The 24568-nt window shown below is 36.1% G+C and overlaps 5 protein-coding genes and 1 long non-coding RNA gene across 6 annotated transcripts; 2 read left to right on the forward strand and 4 right to left on the reverse strand.

The window, feature by feature from the left end:
* Positions 1-4304: 4304 nt before the first annotated feature.
* LOC125580632 lies at positions 4305-5833 on the reverse strand. Its single transcript, XR_007318367.1, has 3 exons — positions 5670-5833; positions 5482-5567; positions 4305-4792 (listed from the first exon to the last, which is right to left on the reverse strand). It is a non-coding gene; the product is annotated as an uncharacterized LOC125580632 (long non-coding RNA).
* Positions 5834-6258: 425 nt separating this feature from the next.
* LOC106355948 (cysteine-rich receptor-like protein kinase 46) lies at positions 6259-9860 on the reverse strand. Its single transcript, XM_048745426.1, has 8 exons — positions 9407-9860; positions 8975-9296; positions 8765-8890; positions 8535-8713; positions 8230-8440; positions 7891-8137; positions 7664-7814; positions 6259-7573 (listed from the first exon to the last, which is right to left on the reverse strand). Exons 1-8 carry the CDS (start codon positions 9833-9835, stop codon positions 7346-7348), a joined length of 1893 nt encoding a protein of 630 aa, XP_048601383.1. The 5' UTR covers positions 9836-9860; the 3' UTR covers positions 6259-7345.
* Positions 9861-9927: 67 nt separating this feature from the next.
* On the reverse strand, positions 9928-11012 carry LOC106401791 (photosystem II reaction center PSB28 protein, chloroplastic). The gene is made up of 2 exons (XM_013842418.3): positions 10836-11012; positions 9928-10526 (listed from the first exon to the last, which is right to left on the reverse strand). The coding sequence occupies exons 1-2, from the start codon at positions 10906-10908 to the stop codon at positions 10045-10047; spliced, it is 555 nt and encodes a 184-aa protein (XP_013697872.2). The 5' UTR covers positions 10909-11012; the 3' UTR covers positions 9928-10044.
* A 1734-nt stretch (positions 11013-12746) lies between these two features.
* LOC106401716 (MDIS1-interacting receptor like kinase 1) lies at positions 12747-16486 on the forward strand. Its single transcript, XM_022703043.2, has 3 exons — positions 12747-15742; positions 15810-16276; positions 16315-16486. The coding sequence occupies exons 1-2, from the start codon at positions 13114-13116 to the stop codon at positions 16229-16231; spliced, it is 3051 nt and encodes a 1016-aa protein (XP_022558764.1). The 5' UTR covers positions 12747-13113; the 3' UTR covers positions 16232-16276; positions 16315-16486.
* LOC125580633 (auxin-responsive protein IAA11-like) lies at positions 16361-18178 on the reverse strand. Its single transcript, XM_048745428.1, has 5 exons — positions 17694-18178; positions 17036-17289; positions 16819-16951; positions 16670-16731; positions 16361-16579 (listed from the first exon to the last, which is right to left on the reverse strand). Exons 1-5 carry the CDS (start codon positions 17951-17953, stop codon positions 16563-16565), a joined length of 726 nt encoding a protein of 241 aa, XP_048601385.1. The 5' UTR covers positions 17954-18178; the 3' UTR covers positions 16361-16562.
* A 2383-nt stretch (positions 18179-20561) lies between these two features.
* On the forward strand, positions 20562-24263 carry LOC111206443 (ABC transporter B family member 23, mitochondrial). The gene is made up of 3 exons (XM_022703288.2): positions 20562-21755; positions 22393-23213; positions 23548-24263. The coding sequence occupies exons 1-3, from the start codon at positions 20963-20965 to the stop codon at positions 24022-24024; spliced, it is 2091 nt and encodes a 696-aa protein (XP_022559009.2). The 5' UTR covers positions 20562-20962; the 3' UTR covers positions 24025-24263.
* Positions 24264-24568: the final 305 nt, after the last annotated feature.

Below are 24568 nucleotides of genomic sequence, written 5' to 3' on the forward strand. Positions count from 1 at the left end.
GTGATGCGGAGGCGATGCTTCAGCGACGAATCGGCGGTGAGCAGCAAGTTACAGATCAAACAACACATTGAGGGGTTATAATTCACAATTTAAAAGTATGGGTCGCAATTGGAAAAGAATGACATATTTTAGAATTATGTGGCAAAAAAAAAAGGGTAAGAACTTGACATACCAAAGAAGAAGAAATTATGAAGCACATGGTCTTTTGCACATATAATTATCTAATTCAATTTACATTTTGCTTCCGGTCCACCACACACTCTTTTTAAAAAAAAACTAGATTCTGACCCGCCCTTAAAAAGGGCGGGTATATTTTTTGTTTTATATCTTGGTCTTTTCAATTGGTAATTTAAATATAGGTCTAATGGCATAAAACATAATAAATAATATTTTAAATAATGATAAAGATAAAAGAAATAGTTGTTGGATCCAACTTTTATCAATGGGTCAAACAGGTGTTTTAATAGAATAGATTCAAAACTCAACCACACATAAATATCTGTAACTGAAAAAGAAGCCCTTAATTAAGCTTTTTAAGGGCAAGTTAAGTCTTTTACACCAAAAACTACCTCAGTATAATAAAGTGATTTATCTTGTAATAAAAAGAAAGAAACTGCCTCTGGATGTAAATCACTCATTATACAACTAACTTTACTATGAAAATATTACACTCAAGGTCAGTTTTATATTTTCTAATAACACTTTAAAACCGTTTTTACTCCTCACACACTTTTTCATTTTCCCAACGCACTTTTCACCTCTCCAACCTATACAAACCCAACGATACCCTGTGTACTATGAAAACCAAACCTACTCAATTGAAACCGAATTAATATTTAACTTTTTTTTGGTCAACTAATATTTAATTAAATAACACAAATTCCTTACGTTTTTTCTCATTATCTCTTTTATTTTATTTTTTTTATTTTTCTCTCTTTTCGGCCATTGTTGTAGAAGATTGTTTTGTGAAAATGTAGATGAAACGATATAAAAGACGACGGAGAAGAAGTAGTTGAGCTACGACGTCTTCACCACTGTTCTATGCCGTCTCCGCCACCGATGTCCGGCGTCTCCGCCACCGATGTCCGGCGTCTCCGCCAAAAAATCCTACCTTTTTATTTGGATAAAAAAAGTTTGATGTTTGTAATAGTTTTTAAGTTCTCGATATTGGTGTTGTTGTTGGTAGCCTTATTGAAGTCTTTCCAATAAATATCTTTGTCAAGAAAGATAACGATACGAGATTGTTAATGTTGAAGCTTAATTTAATTCAGCCACCAATAGAAATCAGAGTAACTCAAAAGACATTTTTTATTAATTTTAATAATGGATGATAAAATTGTGTTGAAATCTACATTTATAAACGTTAATTCAAATATTGTACGTAGTGTACATGTGGATTTAATACTCTAGTGTATACATATAATTGTCCACATGTACGCTTGTCCATTATCTACATGTACATTTGTCAACATGTACATATACCCAATATCAAAATGTACAATTGCAAACAATATACATATGTACAAAAATAAATACATAAAACATCATTAGGATACACAATACTGCTACACATAATAACAATGAAACAAACATTTTCTACTGTTCCAAATTTAAATACTTGATCACTTTCTTCTCCACACTGTTTTGAAAAGTTGTGTTTAAATTCTGAGCATGTTTTTCCTTCACGTTTATTTTACTTGTTGTGAACGGAAATGTTACACCTCACATTTGAGTTGTTAATTTAAGTTGTATTCTTCTAGATATTATCAAGTATTAATTTTAAAGATACTTAATATACAATACACACATACATGCTACCACATGGATATGTGGACAAATAAATATGGATGCTTAATCAAAGAACATAAAGTTTCTTTATGTACACGTGTACGCCTCCTATATGATATCCACATGTACACATCAACAATGTGTATCTTTTACATATATCTACATGTGTTCATATGACTAATATTGCATTTAAGAATACAAACCACATCACTAAGAGCATATAATGCTTATTTAAATGAAAATTTTGTTATGAATAAGTAAAAAAATCTAAATTATACATACCCAACACATTCATGCGTCGTTGACAAGACGGACGCTTTGACCCGCAGTGTCGTATAGTTCAAAGCGGTAATTAGACTTGATGTAAAAGAGTTTTTCGGTGACAGAATAATAAGAGTACTAGACAAAGAGGTTTAATACAATTTGAAGTGGTAATCAAACTCAGACCGTTGGAGAGCATTAATGAGTGAGCGGTGACGATGGCGGAGACAAAACAAAATGAAGAGTTGATTCATACGAGAAGGAAGATAAACTGTGACTTTGACCATGGATGAACAACTCTCTGATTGAAAATTTTGGGAATCAGGTTGTGCTTAGTTGATCGAGATCTGAGAATACACGTTGGAGGATGAAGGAGATAAGGATTTTGTGGTTATTGAAGTCATCGAGTCTCTATTTGCCTAGATACTTTCTCTGTTATGTCATCTAGCTCCACCGCCTCCGTAGTCAAATCGATTAATTTTCTCGGCATGATTTTTTAACTTTTCTCGGCATAATTTTTACTTAGATAAACGTGCTAAAGATGAGAAAAAATATAAAAAGGTGTGGTTGGAAACTCTTTAATGTTGTTCTTATCTCTTTCTAATTAAAAACAATTTAAAATTTAAAAACATTAAACTAAAAAGAAAAAGGAAACGTTAAGCTTAGTTATAGATATCAAAGTAAACAACCATAGCAAAACTACCTCGGTAGTTGTAACTGACTTATTGTGTAATAAATCACATAAACTGACTCTCACTGTAAATCACATAAACTAACTTTAGATATATATTATAAAAATAATGGCCCTTTTACTTTATTATTATAAAAATATATAAGAATGATACTTTTACTTTATTATTATAAAAATAATAATAATGGCCCTTTTCTATGAATGGCCCTTTTACTTTATTATTACAAAAATACAAATAATATATTTGACTTTAGATATATATCTAAACTATAGTAACTTTATAAAATATCTATAAATTTATATATATCTAAATTTAAAAATTACTTTATAAAAAAATAGTATCAACTTTGGAACTTATTTTAGAAAGACATAAATATGTTATAATTCATGTAATATGTGACAAACCAATCAGTACTAAGTAAGTTTTATTTGTGATTTTTTTTATCTTTCTAAAAATGATATATACACGGACTCTTTATCTTTGAATCTAACCACGTGAACTTGTATGGCCTGAATTATATTTTTTTAAGAGACAATTAGGTGAATATACCCAAAACGAACCGAAATTAGCAAAATATACACACGCACTCAAAATCCTCCTTTCCCTGTAGCAAAGTTATGTGATCTTCCCAAAATGCCATTACCTATAGAGACACGTAAGAGGAGAGATACTGAAGTGAGAATCTTGTTTGATATACCTAGGATATCGTAGAGTAATGTTCATCACGTGGGTTGTAATAGAGGGTCCCACACCACACATTTAAATTGAAAATTTTTACAAATATATGAAAAAATATTCTAAACCACACGTTTGTATTATATATATAAAATCTACTAACATGTATCATCATTAGTTATATCATTTATTTAGACACTAAGATTTTGTATATCATCTACAATCAGCTAGTAACATTGTATATATTAAGTTATTAACTAACAAGTAAATATCAACCACAATAATTACTTCATATATTCATGTGGTTATATGCTAACTTATATATATTAAATCAATTGTTTATTTGTCTTTTACACCTGCGTCACTTACAAAATCATTGTCTCTAAGATCTATCTTAGCGGCTACTATAACATTTATTAGACACTACAGAGTGTTAACCACAAATATTTATAATTGTTAACATCTACTGGTAAATTTAAACACTAACATTCACTATATCATATAATGTTAGACTATAACATTTTATATATCAATTAACATTATAAATATCAAACAACATATGTTAGTAAGTCAAATGCCGATAACCAGATAGCAATAAAACATCCGTTTAAATATGCATTACCAATCACACTTCCACTAGACACTTCACCATATCCTTCTCATGAACCACTCATCCGCGTCCCACATTGATTAGAACATATTATTACCAAGCGAGTCTATCACTTTTTTATTCATAACATGTTCATATATTCATGTGATTATCTGCTAACTTATATATCAGATAAATTGTTTATTTGTGTCTCTCTTACATGTGAATCACTTATAAAAACATTTTCTCTAAGATATATCTTAGCGACTATTATAACATTTACTAGACACAGAAAAGTGTTAACCACAATCATTTATAATTGTTATCATCTACTGATAAATTTAGACAGTAACATTCATTACATCATATAATTTTAGACTGTAACATTTACATATCAACTAACATTAGAAGTATCAAATAACATATGTTACTAAGTGATTCATTGACAATGCTAGTTAAACAAAAACATGTGCCTAAATATGCAATACAATTCACACTTCCACTAGACACTTCACCAACTCCTTCTCATGAATCAATCTTCCATGTTTCACATTGATTAGAACCCGTTAATTCTTATGAACCAAGTCCATCACTTTTTTTTCATCACATGTTGCATTTGATCAGCCAGAGCGCATCAGAGTACGAAGACGACATTCTTTTGATGCTAAAAAGACAACATTAGATAATTACTGGTAAGGGATTCTCAGTTTTTGACCTATGAAGTTTTAAGAGATGATGGGATCTGATACTCCCCAATCCAATGATCTTTACTCAGCTGTACACTTACCTGCAACAAATACATATGTTAAAATAACTAGAAATACTTTTACTAACATAACAAGAATGATAAGAAAGTTTTAATCTTTCTCCTAAGTTATTCTCAAAAAACGCTAGCTATCTTGAAACATCATCGCTGAATTATATGCAGAAGTTCATACAACTTATATAAAACACAAAACTGTATGACCTAATTAAATTCTTAGTGGCCTTAATCATTTATTATACATTAACTTCGCAAAAGAAAAACAAAGAGACAATTATAAATACAACTGACAACGTTAATCAATAACGTCTAAATAGATTGTTATCATCTAAGTATCTATACTCCAAAACACTTTGTCATCCTCAATAGATGACCTACTAAACTCTTCTAAGTTAAAATCTAATGAAGAGTAATACATGTTACAGTATAAGTTGTCAGCTAGTTGAAAATATACCATTATAAAATAGGTTTCCCTAGTCAAATAACAAAAAGTAGATAACTTGAATAAATCGAAAACATATAAACTGATGTTGAAGAGTAATGAAAAAGTTATCGACTAAGCTATCTATAATATTCTATACACTATGGGTTACCATCAAACTAAATAATTGTCACTGTGGTTACAAAATATTTTTTTATATATAGATATGAGTAATCATTATGTTAAGTGGTAAACAATAAGTTAAAGTCGATGAAAGATGTTAGACCCTAACCTCCCAACAAAAGAAACCAGATCTCTGTCTTCTTCTTCATTCAGACATGTGTTGACGTCTGAATCTCCATCTCCAAAAAATAAAAACTAGTAGTTTCATAGTTAGGACTTGGAGAGGACAAAACTAGTATACCAGAATGAGAAGAAATCACAAACAAATAATGACATAGTGATAGTGATTTTACTTACAAAATAAGAGCAGTTGGGGATCTTGGCTGTGCAAACAAGCATCTTTCTTCAGTTTTTTATATTAGATCTAATAATGGCTTCTTTTCAATTTCTCATCTCTCTCTTTTTTCTAGTTCTGAAAATGGAAGATTTATTAATTATCAAATAAATTGAAAAATGGGTTAGTGTGTCTAAGTTCTGGCATAAAATCTGACCTAGGATTATGTAGGTGCGTAGAATCATAGGGTTATTTTGGTATTAAAGAAAAGTTTAATAGTAATTGGATATATGGTCGAAATTGTGTATATACACCCTAATTTATCTTTTTTTAAAGACAAAAATATTTTCTTTTTTGGTAGAAGGAGTCACCTCAGAATGAGAATGTGCTAAACTGCTAGTACGTAGAAAGAAAACATAGACCAGTACCGGAATACATGTTAACTCTATTATTTTTTGTGGGACCAGCATCTTGACATTGAGTGATGGAGCTGTCCAAATAAACTTGGAACATGTCGGTCATTCTTATAATCTTTTTTTTTTTGTAACTGAGGTCATTCTTATCATCTTAGGGATGGATATTTTATCCGTAAATTTTCGTTCAATATATTATTTGTTTTAATTTGATGCAAAAAATTTAGAGATCCGTAAATCTTTAAAGCAAAACAAATATTAAAATTTAGTATCGATTAAAACAAAGCAAATTACAAATAAAAAAAATTTAGATTTGGATATCCACTCCGCTCTAACTTTATATAATTTTTTATTACTATTATTTTACATGAAATTTTATTTACAAAGTTACTAGAAAGGAATATAATTATTTTATAAAATTACAATTTTTCTAAAACTTTATGTTTTATAAAAAAAAAAAATAGTTTTTTTTTAATTTATGGAACGTATAGTTTCACTAATCTTTACTTTTTTATATTATGTAAAATATATTATTTTAAAACAGTTTTGTATAGTTTTTCTAATTTTTTTATATTGAACAAAGTGTTGAAATATCCGTAAACATCCGTAAATATTTGCAAATATCTGTAAATGTTTTGGATATCCGGAAAACTGGATATTCGTATTTTTACAAAGAAAATCACATCGATATCCGTTAAGTACAAAGCAAAATATAAATACTAAAAATTATTGTCGTAGTATTCGATCTGTGTCCATTCCCAATCACCCTCACCCAATATTGTTACAGTGATTTATTTACTAAACGCTTCTGGAAATTGATTTTCACTAAAAACACTTATGCTGAAATAAGATCCATTGATGATTGTTTAATCTTTCTGGAATATGATAGGATAATAGTTGCGTTTATATATCTACAAATTTGAATTCATGTATTCATATTTTCCAGACATAAAATCATCATGTGTCACGACGGCTGGCTCCCATGTATGTCATTTTTTTTTAAACAAATACAAAATATTCTAAGTAAGTGTACCGGTCACAGTTTTACCTAGGTTTTACCATACAACTTGGTTCAACTCTATCGGTTCTTCTTTCTCAATATATTTCCTTCTTGTCGGTTAACTGTTGTTGTTTATGTTTAATTCAAACTGGGCCTGGGCTGGGCTAATTAGGAGAACAAAATATAAATAATAGCATAATATGAAACGAAATACACTTTTTGCGATGTGTTGTTATGAACAGTAAGAAGAGTGGAGGATTTATACAAAAAGTATGAATATGATTTTCTACATAGAATCATGAAGGAACGGCGGTTTTGTAGGAGTGGGCAATACAAGATCCGTAGAATTAATCATTTCTATAACCTTAGACATTGTTGGACGAAGCTGTGGAGACTCTTGTGTGCATAACAAACCGATCTGCATCACTCTCTTCACTTCTGTCTTATCTGTCTCTTCTTCCATATCTTTGTCTATCATCTCCTCCATCTTGTCTGAAGCATAACATTTCCAGACCTGTTCAACAAAAAAGTTGTTTGAGAAATGGGTATTAAAGGTATAGCTATATTTAGTTAAAGATTGATCTGAAAGAATGAAGAGACTAACTTGAGTAACTAAGGTTTCAAGGGAGTTATCAGACCGGAACTTATTGTTTCTAAAACCGCTGGTTATTTCAAGAACAAGGACTCCAAAGCTATAAGCGTCAATCTTATTGCTTAGTATGCCCTTGCTAATGTACTCAGGAGCCATGTATCCTCTACAAAACAGCACCATTTTGTTTTCAAATGCTAAAACCAAACCTCTAGTAACTTCTTTGTGTTGAAAGGACTTACAGTGTGCCAGCAATGGGAGAAGGAGAGGGAGAGGAAGAAGGGATGTCTTTGCCACCTTCTGGATAGAACTTTGCTAAACCAAAATCTGAGATTTTCGGTTTGTACTTTAAGTCTAGCAGAATGTTGCTTGCTTTAATATCTCTGTGAATGATCTTACAAGCTTCATGAAGATACTCCAACCCTTCTGCTGTTCCCAAGATTATTGCCCGTCTCTTCTTCCACTCTAGCTCTTTCTTCTTCTCCGAGTCTTCATTTCCATTTCAAAATAAAATAAAAGTTAGCAATGTTTACAACCAGGCAAGATGATCAAGCATGTGTGATTCAAAGAAGAGATCTTACTAAACAAGATGTGATCAAGGCTTGAATTAGCGAGGAACACATAAATAATGAAACTATTCATGTTAGTGAAGCAGCAACCTATAAGCCTGACCAAGTTCTTGTGTTGGCATCTGCTAATCACATCTATTTCATTATGAATCTCTTCTCGTGTCTTATTTCCTGATATATGCAAACGTTTTATAGCGATCTCTCTGCCATCAGACAGAGTTCCCTGTCATAAAAAGACATAAAAGTCTTCTTAAGAGACAATGTTAAAATTGTAGACAAGGGTATATATATTAAAAAAAAAAAAAAAAGACAACAACCTTGAAGACTTCACCATATCCTCCAACACCAAGCTTGCAACTCTCATTGAAGTTGTTGGTTGCTTTCTCAAGAGTTGAATACTTAAAGCACATCAAGTTTGAGTTATTAGATACAGACTTTGACTCCTTCTCTATCCTTAGATGTCCAAACAAGTGATAACTTTTTTTAGTCTTAGTTCCTAATGACCTAACCAGCTATATTCTTTAATTCAAGAACAGGGATCTCTTACCTTTAAGCTTCTTCTTTGAACTAGCTCCCAAATAAATGCATTTTCCACACCAAAATCCAGATGCAATAGCCAAGACACACACCATAGAAATCACCAGTATACGCAGAACATGTTCTTTCGTTAAACCTACCCCACAAAAAAAAAATGTTATGATTATAAAAAGACCAATCAAAATTTGAAAAAAAAAAAACAAGAGTTAAAGAGACATACTCATAGAAAGCAATTCACGTTCGTTATAAAAGGTATAGTTAGAGTAACGCAAGTAGCATCCTGCATTCATGACGAAGGCTTCTGTGGCTGGTGAGCAGCTAGTTGCCGATAAAGCTCCATCTGCTAAGCACAGTTGACACAACTCATCGTCTAGCGTTTGCCGGCATATTCCTAATCCGTAAGCAGTTAAGCCGTGTACGCTCTTCCTAGCCACCACCGAGAAGCCTTGGCTGTATGGAGCCGTATCAACTATGGACTTGGTCACTTCCTTTACTAAGCCTTTGAATTCTCTAGACGACGACGACTCATCACCACCACATATCTAAAGTCCCCCAAAATGGTCGATTAGGTCTAGGTTACGTGTCAACCAAGTAAACGAAGAAGCACAATAACAATTAGGTTACGTGTTAGCCAAGTTAAAAGAACAAGAACCTTGGTGTCTTGACGTGTAACAGGCTCGCGATAGAAGCTGTAATTATCAGCCCTAACGAAACAACCGTCGAGGTAAAACCGACCACCGGGGGAGGGAAAACAATTAAAGAGGAGATCGGTGGCGCGTGACCAACAGAGACTACATTCGTCAGGCGAGAGATCGCTAACGCATTGCGACAAAAAGTACATCTTCTGAGGAGGGACACCGTCTTCATGAGTCCCGAACTTGAGGTTCCTCATGTCATCTCTGGTCTTGTCGATATTGATCTGATAAGATCTGCGGTAAGCCTCCAAGTCCGGGACGGAGCCGTTGTTGCAAACCCATCCGAGGACGTCGAGTCGAGAGACGACTTCCGTGGAAGTTGACGGAGTTAGAAACGTAAACGTCAGGAAAACGGCAAAGGAAGCGATAAACAACGTTGATGCCATTAGGAGGAACGATGCGTATGCGTTGATGTGTCTGTCTCCCTCTCCATAATAAAAAAAACTATCTCTAACAGCTTCTTAGGCTATGTATAGGATTGTAAGTAACCGTTTCTTGTTTTAAAATATTTAGGTTTTGGAATTATAGTAATCAAATCTCTAATGAAAGATAGTTAAAATGAAATAAAAATGTGTAACATACAACAATGCCCAGCTCATTGCTTCTTAACGAACTGTAAACCGTTTTGGTCAGAGTACCGTTCCATGAACCTCATGAACCTATCCCATTCCTTGGGCGTGCGCATCACATGCTTGGCCACAATGCCTTCAGGTTTCCCGTTAACGAATCTCGCGTTCACGTCCGTGGACTGAATCACACCTTCCTCGTCGATCATGTACAGTCCCGTTATCTCCCCGACCTCACCGCTCGAGTCGAAAACCGAAGGCTGGTCGAAATTGAAGAGTGCCATTCCGTTGGACCCGTCTCTTGACCGAGTCAGCTTGACGTCAGGGATGGTCATCTCGTCTGTTCCTTGGATGAACTGGAGCGTTGGTTTCACCATCATAGTGATTGGGACGAGGTTCCGCGGTTTTGTAGGTGTTTGAGATGGTGGATGGACTCGCGGGAGGGAGATGGGAGAGCCAGTGAAGGAGGAGCGAGTGCTGGGATGAACAGAGCATGAAGTTAAGACAATGCCTGCAATAAAAAAAAAAGGGGATCAAAAACTGGTTCTTAATTACATTTTACAAAATGTATTAATGTAAGAATCTGACGTGTTCGTTCTATTACAATGAGTTGTTTTTTTTTTTTAGACATGAACCCTAATCTCCAATAATTATCAAGACATTAATTAACCCTAATCTCTCATAATAGATTTAGAATCTCGCGTTACAGTAACGGAATCAGCATTCTATCGGAATTTTCCAGGGGAATTGATAATCAAACCTACATTCAAACACTACCGATTCCAACACGAAAGGATAAGAAGGAAGAAGAACACAGTACCTGAGGAGCGTGAAACATCTCGAGGAGAATGAGTGAGAGAAGCTAGAGACCCTATCGAACGAAAACAAGCCATTCTCGTGCTTATCGATGAAATGAGAGACACGGAAGAGTCAAGGCGGAAGGAGTGAAGCCAAAGGATCTGGTGTGGTTGGCGGGAGAATCATGACGTGTCACCACCAAAGCCGTTCCTTGATTGGATAACGTCACTGTCTCAGTAATGGGCTTTTAACATTAAGCCCAATTGTAATTGACATTTAATTCGTTTCGTCACATAATAAGCCCATTTTTGGGGGTTTGGTGAAAGAGTCTCTTGCTGTCTCAGAGGTTTTACGCTGACTTGGTTTTCTTTATCTAGAGTGATCCCCATGGAACACACGTGGCAGCGGCACATGCGTGCAGATCGCAAGGAAAAAAGCTGAACACAAGTCTGACGAATCCGATGGGCCATGTGAGAAAACCGTCAGCATATTTGCTAAATTAATTATTTTATATTTTATGCTATTGATATTTAAATGTTTAATTAGGAATTTAAAACTCCACAAAACACCATTTGCAAAGAGTTTTATGTGCTTTGTGAGATTAGGTTTCTCTTTCTAATAATACAAAATTGGTACTAAAGTAAGTGATTAAGGTGTTGATCCACATGCATCCCATTAAGCCGTGAACCCTCCTCTTGTAAGTATTTATTTATATTTACGATCTAGACATCTAATATAGCCACAATCATCCGATGCCTGTACTTTTGGAGTTTTGGGTGATATAATTTATTTATTTCAATATTTCAAGTTTTTGTTATATTTTACTATTAATTCTAGCTATAACTATATCGGACTAAATGTTCAAAACTGAATGTGTAATACAATACTATACCGGCAGTTATCATATATTACTAATTAGTGAAATCGTAGAATTTTAAGTATTTTATCCAACGATCGAAAGGATTAGCAAATGAAAAATTTAACTAAGGATCGGAATGTTTTCTTAAAAACTACAAATAATAAGAAACGTAACAATAAACATATATTAAGACCGGCCCACATGAGTGCATGTGAAGCAAAGTTTTCTGTATAAACATGAAACCAGTAAGAGGAGTGGGTAATTGTTGGAGTATTACAATATTTGATTTGATCAATGTTCGGTTATTAGTTATTACTTAAACATTATTATATACATATATTTACACTGCCATAAACCTGTAACATGGAAAGATTCTTATCTACTCAATCATGCAGATGAAGAAACAGTAACAAGCCTGCACTCTCTGCAGTGGCATACATTATAAATATTATATGCATCATGGTAACTCTTGATTGATTTTTTTAATAAAAGATATGCCTCCATATAATGGCGATGAGGTGGGTTGGGTTCGACTTTGTTTCTATTAAGTATTAAGTTATTAACTAACACGTAGAAGAAAGAAACTTTACCAAATTCAAAAGGGGGTGAGAAGAAACGTGAGAGAGCATTTTCATTATTGTTGATAATTATCAATGCAACGGTTTGGAACTATCTGAAATTAAAAATGTAGTAGCGAAAGGTAGCGTCATCATCTAATTCATCTTCATCACATGTGTATCACCCATTCTGATGGTTAGAACGTTCACCTCGCTGGCTACATACAAATGTAAATACAAAATATATAAATATGGTTTAATCTATGTTGGTAATATATCATATAATATTTGCCATACTTAGCCGCATTTTAGATTTAAAACTTTCTTAGAAGGTAAGTAGCATGAAAAGACCCAAAAAGAAGAAAAAGGCGAGAAAATAAATAAAGACATTCTACAAAAGCTGAAACGGAATGAAGTTAAGCAGAAGCTAACGATGAGAGTATGGTACACACCAAGTGTCTGTATAATTTTATGCATATAATTATGTATTAGTCCTAAGCTAATATACAGCAAATCATAGTTGACTTTGTTTTTAAATTTAAAAGACCGTAAACATTTTTGGATTAGTTGTAGTTGTGAAAAACACATTCTCACTTTAGCATGTTCAGTGTCTTGCGAAATTTCTCAAATAACTCCAAGATCTTGTTTTTATTTTTCATTAGAACATTTAATCAAACATACTCTTTGATCACTAGATCCACATAAAACCAAGATTCATTTTATACATATATAACATAGATATATATATTATATATATACAGAGCAAGCAGTTGCCAAGTTTCTTCTTATTCTACTCTTCTTCTTCCACTTCCTTGCATGTTCACTTTGTCTTGTTCTTGGTAATGAACTAAAGGAGACGAATTTCAGTGAGACAGAGGAAGAAGATGAAGATGAAGGTTATCGTTCTCTTCCTCTACTACTGTTATTACATTGGTTCTACCTCCTCTGTTTCAGCTTCCATCGACAATGGCAACGAGCTCTCTGTTTTGCTCTCCGTTAAATCAACTCTTACCGATCCCCTCAACTCTCTCAAAGACTGGAAGCTCTCAGGAACCGACGATCACTGTAGCTGGACAGGTGTTCAGTGCAACTCCCACGGTAATGTTGAGAAGCTTGACCTGTCGGGAATGAATCTCACGGGAAAAATCTCTGACTCCATCAAACAGCTAACAAGCCTTGTCTCGTTCAACATCTCATGCAACGGATTCGAATCTCTGCTTCCGACATCGCTCCCTCCGTTGAAATCTGTAGACATCAGCCAGAATGAATTCACCGGGAATCTTTTCGTGTTTGGCAACGAATCAGCTGGACTCGTTCATCTCAATGTTTCAGGGAACAATCTCTCTGGAAACCTAACTGAAGATCTCGGGAACTTGGTCTCTTTAGAAGTTCTTGATCTCCGAGGAAATTTCTTTCAAGGGTCACTTCCACGTTCATTCAAGAACCTGCAGAAGCTGAGATATCTCGGATTATCCGGCAATAATCTCACCGGCGAGTTACCTAGAGTTCTCGGTGAGCTCTCTTCACTTGAAACAGCCATTCTTGGTTACAACGAGTTCGAAGGTCCGATTCCACCGGAGTTTGGGAACATCAACAGCCTCAAGTACCTTGATCTAGCCACAGGAAAGCTCAGTGGTCAGATTCCCTCTGAGCTCGGGAAGCTAAAGTCACTCGAGACGCTTTACCTCTACCAAAACCACTTCACCGGTAAAATACCGCCAGAGATCGGTAACATTACCACTCTCACGTATCTTGATCTCTCCCAGAACGCGTTATCCGGCGAGATTCCAGTGCAGATAACAGAGCTGAAGAATCTTCAGCTACTGAACCTGATGGGCAACAAACTCTCTGGCTCTGTTCCTCCGGAGATCAGCAATCTGGCGGAGCTACATACCCTCGAGCTCTGGAACAACACGCTCTCCGGCGAGCTACCAAGCGACCTCGGGAAGAATTCTCCGTTAGAGTGGCTTGACGTTTCTACAAACTCCTTCTCCGGCGAGATTCCTTCCACATTGTGCAGCAAGGGGAATCTAACCAAGCTCATTCTGTTCAACAACAACTTCTCCGGTCCAATTCCGACAACTCTTTCCACTTGTCAGTCCCTAGTTCGCGTCAGAATGCAGAACAATCTCCTCAACGGTTCCATCCCCATCGGCTTCGGCAAGCTTGAGAAGCTACAAAGGCTCGAGTTAGCCAACAACCGTCTCACCGGAGGGATCCCCGGAGACATATCGGATTCACTTTCCCTTTCTTTCATTGATCTCTCCAGAAACAAGATCAGTTCCGCCCTCCCTTCCACGATCCTCTCCATTCATAACCTGCAAGCGTTCTTGATCGCTGAGAATGATCTCTCCGGAGAAGTACCAGACCAGTTTCAAGACTGTCCTTCACTCTCAAATCTCGACCTCTCATCAAATACTCTCTCAGGCACTATCCCCTCCAGCATTGCTTCATGCGAGAAGCTAGTAACCATCAACCTGAGAAACAACCAACTCACCGGAGAAATCCCTAGACAGGTCACAACAATGTCCGCATTGGCCGTGCTCGACCTCTCCAACAACTCCTTAACCGGAAAACTCCCGGAGAGCATCGGAACATCTCCAGCGCTGGAGCTCCTCAACGTCTCCTACAACAAACTCACAGGTCCAGTCCCTACGAACGGCTTCCTCAGAACCATCAATCCAGACGACCTAAGAGGAAACGCAGGTCTCTGCGGCGGCGTTCTCCCGCCGTGTAGCGACTCCCAAAACGCAGCATCGCGTCACAAGAGCCTCCACGGGAAACGAATCGTCGTCGGATGGTTGATCGGGATCGCATCGGCTCTACTCCTAGGGATACTCGTCATCGTCACGAGGACTCTCTACAAGAGATGGTACTCCAACGGATTCTTCAGCGACGAGACGGTGAGCAAAGGCGAATGGCCGTGGAGACTCATGGCGTTTCATCGGCTAGGGTTCACCGCCTCCGATATCCTCGCATGCGTCAGGGAATCGAACATGATCGGGATGGGAGCGACGGGAATCGTCTACAAAGCGGAGATGTCGCGATCGACGACCGTACTCGCCGTGAAGAAGCTCTGGAGATCCGCCGCGGATATCGAGGACGGAACCACCGGAGATTTCGTCGGCGAAGTGAACCTTCTAGGGAAATTACGTCACAGGAACATCGTGAGGCTCCTTGGATTCCTGTACAACGACAAAAACATGATGATCGTATACGAGTTCATGCTCAACGGCAACCTCGGCGACGCGATTCACGGAAAAAACGCCGCCGGGAGGCTGCTCGTTGATTGGGTGTCGCGTTACAACATCGCGCTCGGTGTCGCTCACGGCCTCGCCTACCTCCACCACGATTGTCATCCTCCGGTGATCCACAGAGACATCAAATCGAATAACATCTTGCTCGACGCGAATCTCGACGCCAGGATCGCCGACTTCGGCCTCGCGAGGATGATGGCGAGGAAGAAGGAAACCGTTTCAATGGTCGCCGGTTCTTACGGTTACATCGCTCCCGGTACGATTTAATTTTAATTTGGTTATAAACCGGTTCGATAATTTTAATTTGGTTAATCATTTTGCAGAGTATGGATACACACTGCAAGTGGACGAGAAGATAGACATATACAGCTACGGGGTCGTTTTACTAGAGCTGTTAACCGGAAGAAGACCGTTAGACCCGGAGTTTGGAGAGTCCGTAGACATTGTGGAGTGGGTGAGGAAGAAGATAAGAGACAACATATCTTTGGAAGAAGCATTGGATCCTAACGTTGGAAACTGCAGATATGTTCAAGAAGAGATGCTTTTGGTTCTACAGATAGCTCTTCTCTGCACCACCAAGCTCCCTAAAGACAGACCTTCGATGAGAGACGTGATCTCGATGCTCGGAGAAGCTAAACCGAGGAGGAAAAGCAATAGTAACGAGGAAAACACTAGCCGTTGTGGCTTGGCCGAGAAACAACAGCCATCGGTGTTTAGTGCTTCACCTGTAAATGACCTTCTTTAGGGCGTGATGGAAGAGGAGTGTGGCTTAAACTGATATGTATGTAGAAGAGAGAGAGAGAGAGAGAGAGAGAGAGAGAGAGAGAGAGAGAGAGAGATCTTTGATTTGCTTTATTACATGTAGAATAACTTGGCTCTCTTTACAGATGTTTATTATTAACTTGTGCATTGCTCTGAAACGTTTTGTGATTTACAAAGTTGAACAATACTAAATAAATGGCAGAGCCAAAAAAACTGTGAAGGCAAGAATATTCTTACATCGTTGTTGTCTTCTCTTTGATCTGTCTTATTACTGCTTCAAACATAGAAGGGTTCTTGTAGTTTATTTATATGCTTTATAAGTTCATTTTAGCTGCAAACAAGGATTATACAAACACGGTCACAAAGACATAAAAGAAAAGATATCTTAATATCAAAAGAGGTGTTTGATGGAATCAGATACCTGCACCAGTAGCTTCTGATGTTTTCATTATCCGGAGCCTTTTCACAGAACCAATAAACATCCTGGTCACAAGTAAAACTCATTTCAGGATTCAAATTTGGAGCTAACATTGTACTCAACATATAAAGCATGAGAATATATATTCATACCTCCAGGGAACATCACCAACAAGCATCCAATCTCCTTCCTTGTCTTCATATGTTAGTACTAATCCAGAAGACCCATCTGGTAGTATCTTGAGCCTTGTTTCCAAGCGACCATCAGTTTCTTGTGTGCTTGGAACTGATCGCAAAAAGAATCATAATTTCACTCCAAGACCAACACAAATCTCTAAAGGAACATGAAATAAGAGACTACGAACTTCACCTGTGTTGGGTTTGAGAAACATGTCTTCGAGAGCGTTGGACAATGATTCATAGCATTTATGAGCATTCAGATCGATTTTCCTTCCAATGGGAATACCATCCATAGTCACCTTCACAAACATCGAGCTTCCCATCTTTGTTGCATCATTTGTATTTCTGTTTACTTGTTGTGGATCTTCCATGGCCAATGTCTTGGCTTGGTTAACCATACTGTTCATCCTGTAAGTCCTTATTGGTGGCCACCCCACAACTTGCCTGAAAATTTCACAAGTTTCTCAAAAGCTGAGTAAAGACAAAAAGGATTTTGATTTAACACTTCCAAGCCTGAAAAATTATATACGTGAAACAGGCTCAGATCGAGACAACTCTACACAAAAAGAAATAGCAAGAAAGAAACATCACTCTACAAGACCAACCACTCCATTCCAAAACAAAATTCAATTCCCTCGAGATTGTCACCTATGGAAAAAATGATACAATGATCACAACAAAATCTTCTAAGATCAAGAAGATACATTCAAAGTCATTTACGTAATAAAGGTTGAACCTTTTTTCCAGATAAAAGTGATCAAAGGAACATTCTGTCTCATCAACCATGATGCTTTTGTCTAGAATTACGTCTTAAGGACAATCATAAAAGTAAAGGAGGAGAATCTCACCCACTAGTAGGTGCCATGGAATCAGCTGTTCGCTTGATCCCGGCCGTTACGCTAGCTCTGCTACTCAAGGAAGAAGGTGATGACGAAGAAGAAGAAGAATCATCATTAGCTTGAGAAGCCCTACAATCTCGAAACCCCTTTCGACCGAGGCTCAACGTAAGACGAAGCTCGAGACCGTTCTCTGTCGGAGAAGAAGAATCCTCGGAGGAGACGACGAGATTATCATCGTTTGACAAAGTCGAAGCGGAACCGCCTTCCATTAGAGAATTCTCGAAACCCAGCAGAAGAGTGAGAATTGAGCAGAGAGATTGATTTCGTTGGAGATTTGATTGCGAAGGGGAAGATGAGATGAGAGATGGGTTGAATTCGAAGCAAAGTTTGCGACTTTAAGTAAGGCAAATAACAGTGAGAAGGAAACAAAGGATGAACAAGAAGACACGACTGGTGGGATTTGTCTTTTTTTTTCTTTTCTTTTTACTTCCCTAACTTTAAGTCTTCTTTTTCGCCTAAATATATCAAATTTTAGGCAAAAGAAAAACAATTGAAAAAGGAAATAAAAAAATGTTGGCGGAAACAAAACCGTGATAAATTTCTCGCATTTATTCCGTGACTATATTTACTTGTATAGTTTAGCTTTGCAATTATGCAAAAACATATAAGTTACAAAGTGTGATTCAACTGTCTAACATAATAAAATAAAGCACTTAGAGAGGAGGATTTATTTTTGAAATTAAATAAATTATTCCTATATATAACATAGAGGTTTGGTTAAATTTACCCGGATGCACTGAACCGTACCAAACTGAAAAAAAAATCAAAATTAAGCTGAATTTCATAAATAATCGAGCATATACTATATTTTTAGAACCGGAAAATAGAAACCAAATTCATAACCAAATGAGTACTTAAATTTTTAAAATACAAATTATATACCTATAAGTATTAATTATATTTAATTTCTAAATAACCAAATATCTTAAAATATTATTTATAAAAGAATTATGCAAAAAAAAAATGACTCGAATATTTTTTATTCAAATAATTAATTGTTAATTATATAACCTATACTTTTTTCAAACAACCTAAACTACCTGGTTTAAAGCGCAAAATATTTTACATTTGTGAAAATTTAATAAAACGTATCATATGCATTGTTAGAATTTGCAAAATAAATAAACATGTTTTATTTAAACCATGTTTTTTTTTACTAATTCCATTTAAATCTCTAACCGTTTAGACCCATTTGATATTTTTTTATGATAAGATTAATCATTTAGTTCATATATAAGAATTTAAGATCAAATCTTAATAATTGATTGCATGTAATTAATTAAAATAATGTTTCATAGTTGAATAGTTGACATAAGGTTTTTAGTTTTCAATTCACGTAAAAATGAAAAAAAATGTTATACCCCAAAGGATTTTTCATTACAGTCTATATTAAACATAACTAAACAATTTAAATTTTTATACTATTAATGGAACTATATGTTGTAATGATCACGTCATGTGTAAGCATGTTTGAATAATATGTCATAGATTTATTGTTAGAGTAATTATATAATAGATTATGAGAGAATAATAAATGAGTTCATTTAAATTATGTAAAGTATTTATATAGTTAGAGAAATATAAGGTAAGACCAAAAATAGTTAAGTCTAATGAAATGGTCCAACAACCTTGTTTAAATAGTTTTTTTAAGAATTCTTTCCTTTTAATAGTATAGATTGATTCTTCTAACCGCAATACAACACAAATATATTACAACAATAAACAATGGCACTGTTTGGGACGTATTGGGAAAAAAGATGGATTTATCATGTTTAAAGAAAAATATATTTATTTACAAGAATTGAGAGCAACAAAAAAAAATCTTACAAAATAAAACAAAATAGAAAAAAATTAACGAATAATTTTATCGTAAAAATACGTTAGGAAACAATCTCTATATAAAATTTGTTTTAACATATACAATATAATGTAATTTTTACTTCATGTAATATGTTAAGTTGATTTGATATCAATAAAGTTAAAATGCTATAAAAACAATAACTTGCAATGTATATAAGTGATAGAAAAACAATGGAAAATATGATGGATAATCCATCATGGGGTTAATGTTCAGATGTTTTTAAGTTGGTATTGACTCCATAATCTGATATAGATTTTATTTCTATATAAAAATAAAATCGATATCAAAACGCTTGTTGCATCCGTGGGATTAATGAAAACAAATTAAAAGTAATAAATCAAGGCGGTGACCAAAAAACGAAAGGAAACACTGAATTTTTTATTATTTCTAAAAAAATCACCATTCACAATAAATTGTTTTTCTTTTTGTTTTTCTCTGTTCTTTTTTTTGTAGAGAAATATAGAACAAAAACATTCTTTGTTAAATTTGATAAGGAACAACTATTGTTTTTCATTTCTGCAATTTTATTCCTATACGTTATTTTCCTATTAGTTCTTCGTGTTCCCGAAAAGATCACCAGTCAGAGCCCAAATTTCCTAAATGTTTGAGAACGAAAACTACAGTAAAATAAGAAAAAAGTGGGGGCTCACATGTCAGCTTCGCGGGATTCAATCGGACGGCTAGAAAAACGATACTCAGATGGCTACGTGGGACCAACGTGAACAGAAGGGGGACTCGTGCCCACGTCCTCTGGTCCATCTTACCAAATCGGACGGTGGCGATGAGTTCCGGTTTAAAGCTAGATGTCATCACTATATAGAAATGAATTAATTTATAATCAAGTGGCAATCTAATCTATAATCACGTAATTAAAATAATTAAAAGAGAGAGTTTAGCTGTCCATTTTTAGTGGTGTCCGAATAAAAGCCCTTGTCGTCTGGAGGGTAGACATAACCGACTCTTGCTTCTTTACTTTCCAAATAAACCGTTCAATTAATTAAATGCAATAACCAGGAGGGTTGAATTTTTGATAATGTTAGTTGTCCATGCGGGTCCCGCTCGCTGAATGTGATTCCCTGCGGTGTGCACCACGGTATCGGATTCTCTTCTCTCTAGCCTTATACACGTGACAAACCAATTCCGGTTATTTCCGAGATAGGTCTCGTAACCAAACCATTCTAATTTCATATCTAAATAAAAACGGGATGTTAACCAGTACCGGTTATATCCGAGTTAATATCATCATCTTCTTCTTCAGCTACTCTGGTATGAAGCTGGATCCCGCAAGAGAGATCTTGTAAGAATGCAGAGAGACCAGAAGTCTATGTGATTCGTTCGGACATTCCGACAAGAAGCGATGTCGAGGAGCTGTCGGCTTCTCCTCTCCCGCGCTTCACTCTGTTATCGTCTTCGCTCTGATTATCACCATCATCGTCATCATCACAGCTTCCACAGTTTCATCAAACGTAACTCAACTCGAACATCAATCAGAATCAATGCCTTCCTGTCCGATCCATCTCCATCCACATCACCGATTAGTTCCAGAGTCAACGCGCGTGTTCTGTTCTTCTCAACTTCAACTCCAACTCCAAATCAAGACCAACCCCTCTCTAAATCCAACAGCCAAACCAACACGACGTCGTCCCAGAAGATCCTCCGCACGATCTTCAGCAACCTATGGATGAAAGACAACCCAGAGCTCCGTCTCAGAGTCCTCGCCGCGTTAGCCTGCCTCGTCGGAGCCAAGTTCTTAAACGTTCAAGTTCCTTTCCTCTTCAAACTAGCCATCGACTCACTCTCCTCACCCTCTTCCTCATCATCATCCATCGCTACCACAAACCCTTACCTCCTCGCCGCTTTCGCCACTCCTTCCTCCGTCCTCATCGGCTACGGCATCGCCCGATCTGGTTCATCCGCCTTCAACGAGCTTCGCACTGCAATCTTCTCCAAAGTATCTCTCCGTACCATACGCTCCCTCTCGAGAAAAGTCCTCTCTCATCTCCACGATCTCGACCTCCGCTACCATCTGAACCGAGAAACAGGGGCCTTGAACAGAGTCATCGACCGCGGTAGCCGCGCGATTAACACGATCCTCTCGGCGATGGTTTTCAACGTCGTTCCGACAATCTTGGAGATATCTATGGTCTCAGGTATATAAATTTCGATTTAATTGTGGTTGTAGTAAAAAAAAATTGGTTTCAAAATAAACTTGTTTTTAGATTTTTGATGCAAAATTTATTAATAAGATTCTCCATTTATTAATAAGATTCTTTATTTTATTTTTTTACTATTAATTGTGTTTTTATTTTGGAAATATACAAAGAGAAAAAGACAAAAATAGCACTAAATCAAATTTATGTTCCCAAACTAGCACTCAAAGTCAAAAGTCAAAAAAATAGCACTTAATGTTTTATCAAAAGTCACAAAGTTAGGGTTTAGAGTTAAAGGGTGGGGTTTAGGATTTAGGGTTTAGGGTTTAGAGTTTAAGGTTTAGGGTTTAGAGTTTTGGGTTTTGGGTTTATGGTTTAGGGTTTAGAGTTTAGGGTTTAGGGTTTAGAGTTGAGAAATGAGGTTTTGGGGAAAAGATTTCAAATTTTGAAAAATAAAAAAAATTAAAATTTTCAAAGGATAAACTTAGAAATGTGCTATTTTGGTCATTTTAGTTTTTGAGTGCTATTTTTGTGATATAAATTTAGAAAGGTGCTATTTTGGAGATTTGCCCATATACGAAATCATTTGTTTATTCATTACAAAACCTTTTTACAAATAATGCGTTATCGGTCTCAGGTATATTAGCTTACAACTACGGAGCTGTTTTTGGTTTGATCACTTGTCTCTCTGTCGGATCGTACATAGCTTTCACATTGGTTGTGACGCAGTATAGAACCAAGTTTAGAAAAGCTATGAATAAAGCTGATAATGACGCTGGCACGAGAGCCGTTGATTCGCTCATAAACTACGAGACTGTTAAGTACTTCAACAACGAAAGCTACGAAGCTCGAAAGTACGATGAGCTGCTCGGGAGATACGAGGATGCTGCCTCCACGACTCAGAAAAGTCTCGCATTTTTGGATTTCGGACAGAGTTTGATATTTAGTACGGCTTTGTCTACGGCGATGGTGTTGTGTTCTCAAGGGATTATGAACGGTCAGATGACGGTTGGGGATTTGGTGATGGTGAATGGTCTTCTCTTTCAGCTGTCTCTTCCTCTTTACTTTCTCGGTGGTGTTTACCGCGAAACGGTTCAGGGTCTTGTGGATATGAAGTCTTTGTTTCAGTTGCTTGAGGAAAGATCTGATATTGGAGATAGAGATGCAGACGCAAAGCTTCCTTGTCTTGCTCTGAAAGGTGGGAGCATTCGGTTTGAGGATGTTCATTTTAGCTACCTGCCGGAGAGGAAGATCTTAGATGGGATCTCGTTTGAGGTACCGGCAGGGAAGAGTGTGGCTGTTGTAGGTAGTAGCGGAAGCGGCAAGTCGACGATTCTTAGAATGATTTTCAGATTCTTTGATACTGATTCTGGAAATGTAAAGATTGATGGTCAGGATATAAAGGGTGTTAGACTAGATAGTCTTCGAAGCTCCATTGGAGTTGTCCCTCAAGATACTGTAAGCTGTCATTTCACAGGTTAACAAAGTAATTAGTATCAAGTTAGATATGTTTCACATCAAAACAATTCATCTCTTCAAATAGAATATTTAGTAGATCTAGTTAGATCGATTATGGATCGGATTTAATTACATGAATCGGACTCTAATAGACTAATACCATGTCATTAGATGAGCTTCTAATTCAAAATCAAGTAGTGATAATTGGATTGTCTTATTTTTTTAGATATTATTTATGATGATTCCTAATACTTAGTATGTTTAACAAACATATGGTTGTAGTTGGTATGTTCAGCATATGGGTCATAACTTTGGTTCACTACTGGCATGGCAGGTACTATTCAATGACACAATATATCACAACATTCACTATGGAAACCTCTCAGCAACAGAGGAAGAGGTCTACGACGCAGCTAGGCGTGCGTCGATTCACGACACGATCATGAACTTCCCGGAGAAATATAAAACAGCGGTTGGAGAAAGGGGGTTGATGCTGAGTGGTGGAGAGAAACAAAGAGTGGCACTCGCTCGCGCGTTTCTGAAATCGCCTGCCATTTTATTGTGCGATGAAGCGACGAGTGCCTTGGACAACAAAACAGAGGCAGAGATAATGAAGACGCTGAGGTCGTTGGCGAGTAACAGGACTTGCGTTTTCATTGCACACAGGCTGACCACTGCGATGCAGTGCGATGAGATCATTGTAATGGAGAAAGGTAAAGTTGTTGAGAAGGGGACGCACGAAGAGTTGTTGAAGAAATCAGGAAGATACGCCGATTTGTGGATACAACAAAACAGTACAGTGGAGGGTTGAATCTTAAAGCAAGAGCCCGGGTGTTGACTTGACATATTTGTGATTCTTGTCTTCTTATCTTTTACGCAAAATTTTGAATAATTATTTGCAGATATAATTGTTTGTAATCATGTACAACAGAAAATAAAACTGTTTGTAACCTTGTAACAAGGAAAATATTTTGTAGTAGTAGAGGCACCGAACCTATTTGTTTGGTTTGTAATTTGATTTTTTTGTTTTGAAATTTAACATTTGAAATTTTTATTTTTCCAACCTTCATAATCGAATTTGTAATCTAGTAATTCTGAAAATGTTATTATTTCTCGATCATTCTGATTTAAATTTGAAATAAATGAGAAAACAAGGATTGAGTTTCAACATAAAAGTCAGGGCTTTTAACATCTCTTTATGATTTTGCAAAAAAAAAAAAAATATATCAACAGAAACCCTCTTTGGGCCTTCCTTCAGACCAACAAACATATCAGAAAACAAGATCTTTTATTTTAAAAAAAGAAAAAGACAAAAGCCTAATTAAAATGATTTACAACTATCCAATAAACAGCGT

Source organism: Brassica napus, chromosome C1 (genome assembly GCF_020379485.1).
Source record: "Brassica napus cultivar Da-Ae chromosome C1, Da-Ae, whole genome shotgun sequence".
Classification (NCBI taxonomy): Eukaryota; Viridiplantae; Streptophyta; class Magnoliopsida; order Brassicales; family Brassicaceae; genus Brassica; species Brassica napus.

Coding starts and splice junctions, on each gene's coding strand:
- LOC106355948 (XM_048745426.1), bottom strand. CDS start 9,835: ATGGCATCAACGTTGTTTATCGCTTCCTTTGCCGTTTTCCTGACGTTT. Junction 7,815..7,890: donor TCTCCCATTGCTGGCACACT/GTAAGTCCTTTC, acceptor GCTGTTTTGTAG/AGGATACATGGCTCCTGAGT. Junction 7,574..7,663: donor TTGAAACCTTAGTTACTCAA/GTTAGTCTCTTC, acceptor TTTGTTGAACAG/GTCTGGAAATGTTATGCTTC.
- LOC106401791 (XM_013842418.3), bottom strand. CDS start 10,908: ATGGCTTGTTTTCGTTCGATAGGGTCTCTAGCTTCTCTCACTCATTCT. Junction 10,527..10,835: donor AGATGTTTCACGCTCCTCAG/GTACTGTGTTCT, acceptor TTTTTATTGCAG/GCATTGTCTTAACTTCATGC.
- LOC106401716 (XM_022703043.2), top strand. CDS start 13,114: ATGAAGATGAAGGTTATCGTTCTCTTCCTCTACTACTGTTATTACATT. Junction 15,743..15,809: donor TTACGGTTACATCGCTCCCG/GTACGATTTAAT, acceptor ATCATTTTGCAG/AGTATGGATACACACTGCAA.
- LOC125580633 (XM_048745428.1), bottom strand. CDS start 17,953: ATGGAAGGCGGTTCCGCTTCGACTTTGTCAAACGATGATAATCTCGTC. Junction 17,290..17,693: donor TCCATGGCACCTACTAGTGG/GTGAGATTCTCC, acceptor TGAAATTTTCAG/GCAAGTTGTGGGGTGGCCAC. Junction 16,732..16,818: donor GTTGGTGATGTTCCCTGGAG/GTATGAATATAT, acceptor ACTTGTGACCAG/GATGTTTATTGGTTCTGTGA.
- LOC111206443 (XM_022703288.2), top strand. CDS start 20,963: ATGTCGAGGAGCTGTCGGCTTCTCCTCTCCCGCGCTTCACTCTGTTAT. Junction 21,756..22,392: donor GGAGATATCTATGGTCTCAG/GTATATAAATTT, acceptor TATCGGTCTCAG/GTATATTAGCTTACAACTAC. Junction 23,214..23,547: donor GAGTTGTCCCTCAAGATACT/GTAAGCTGTCAT, acceptor CTGGCATGGCAG/GTACTATTCAATGACACAAT.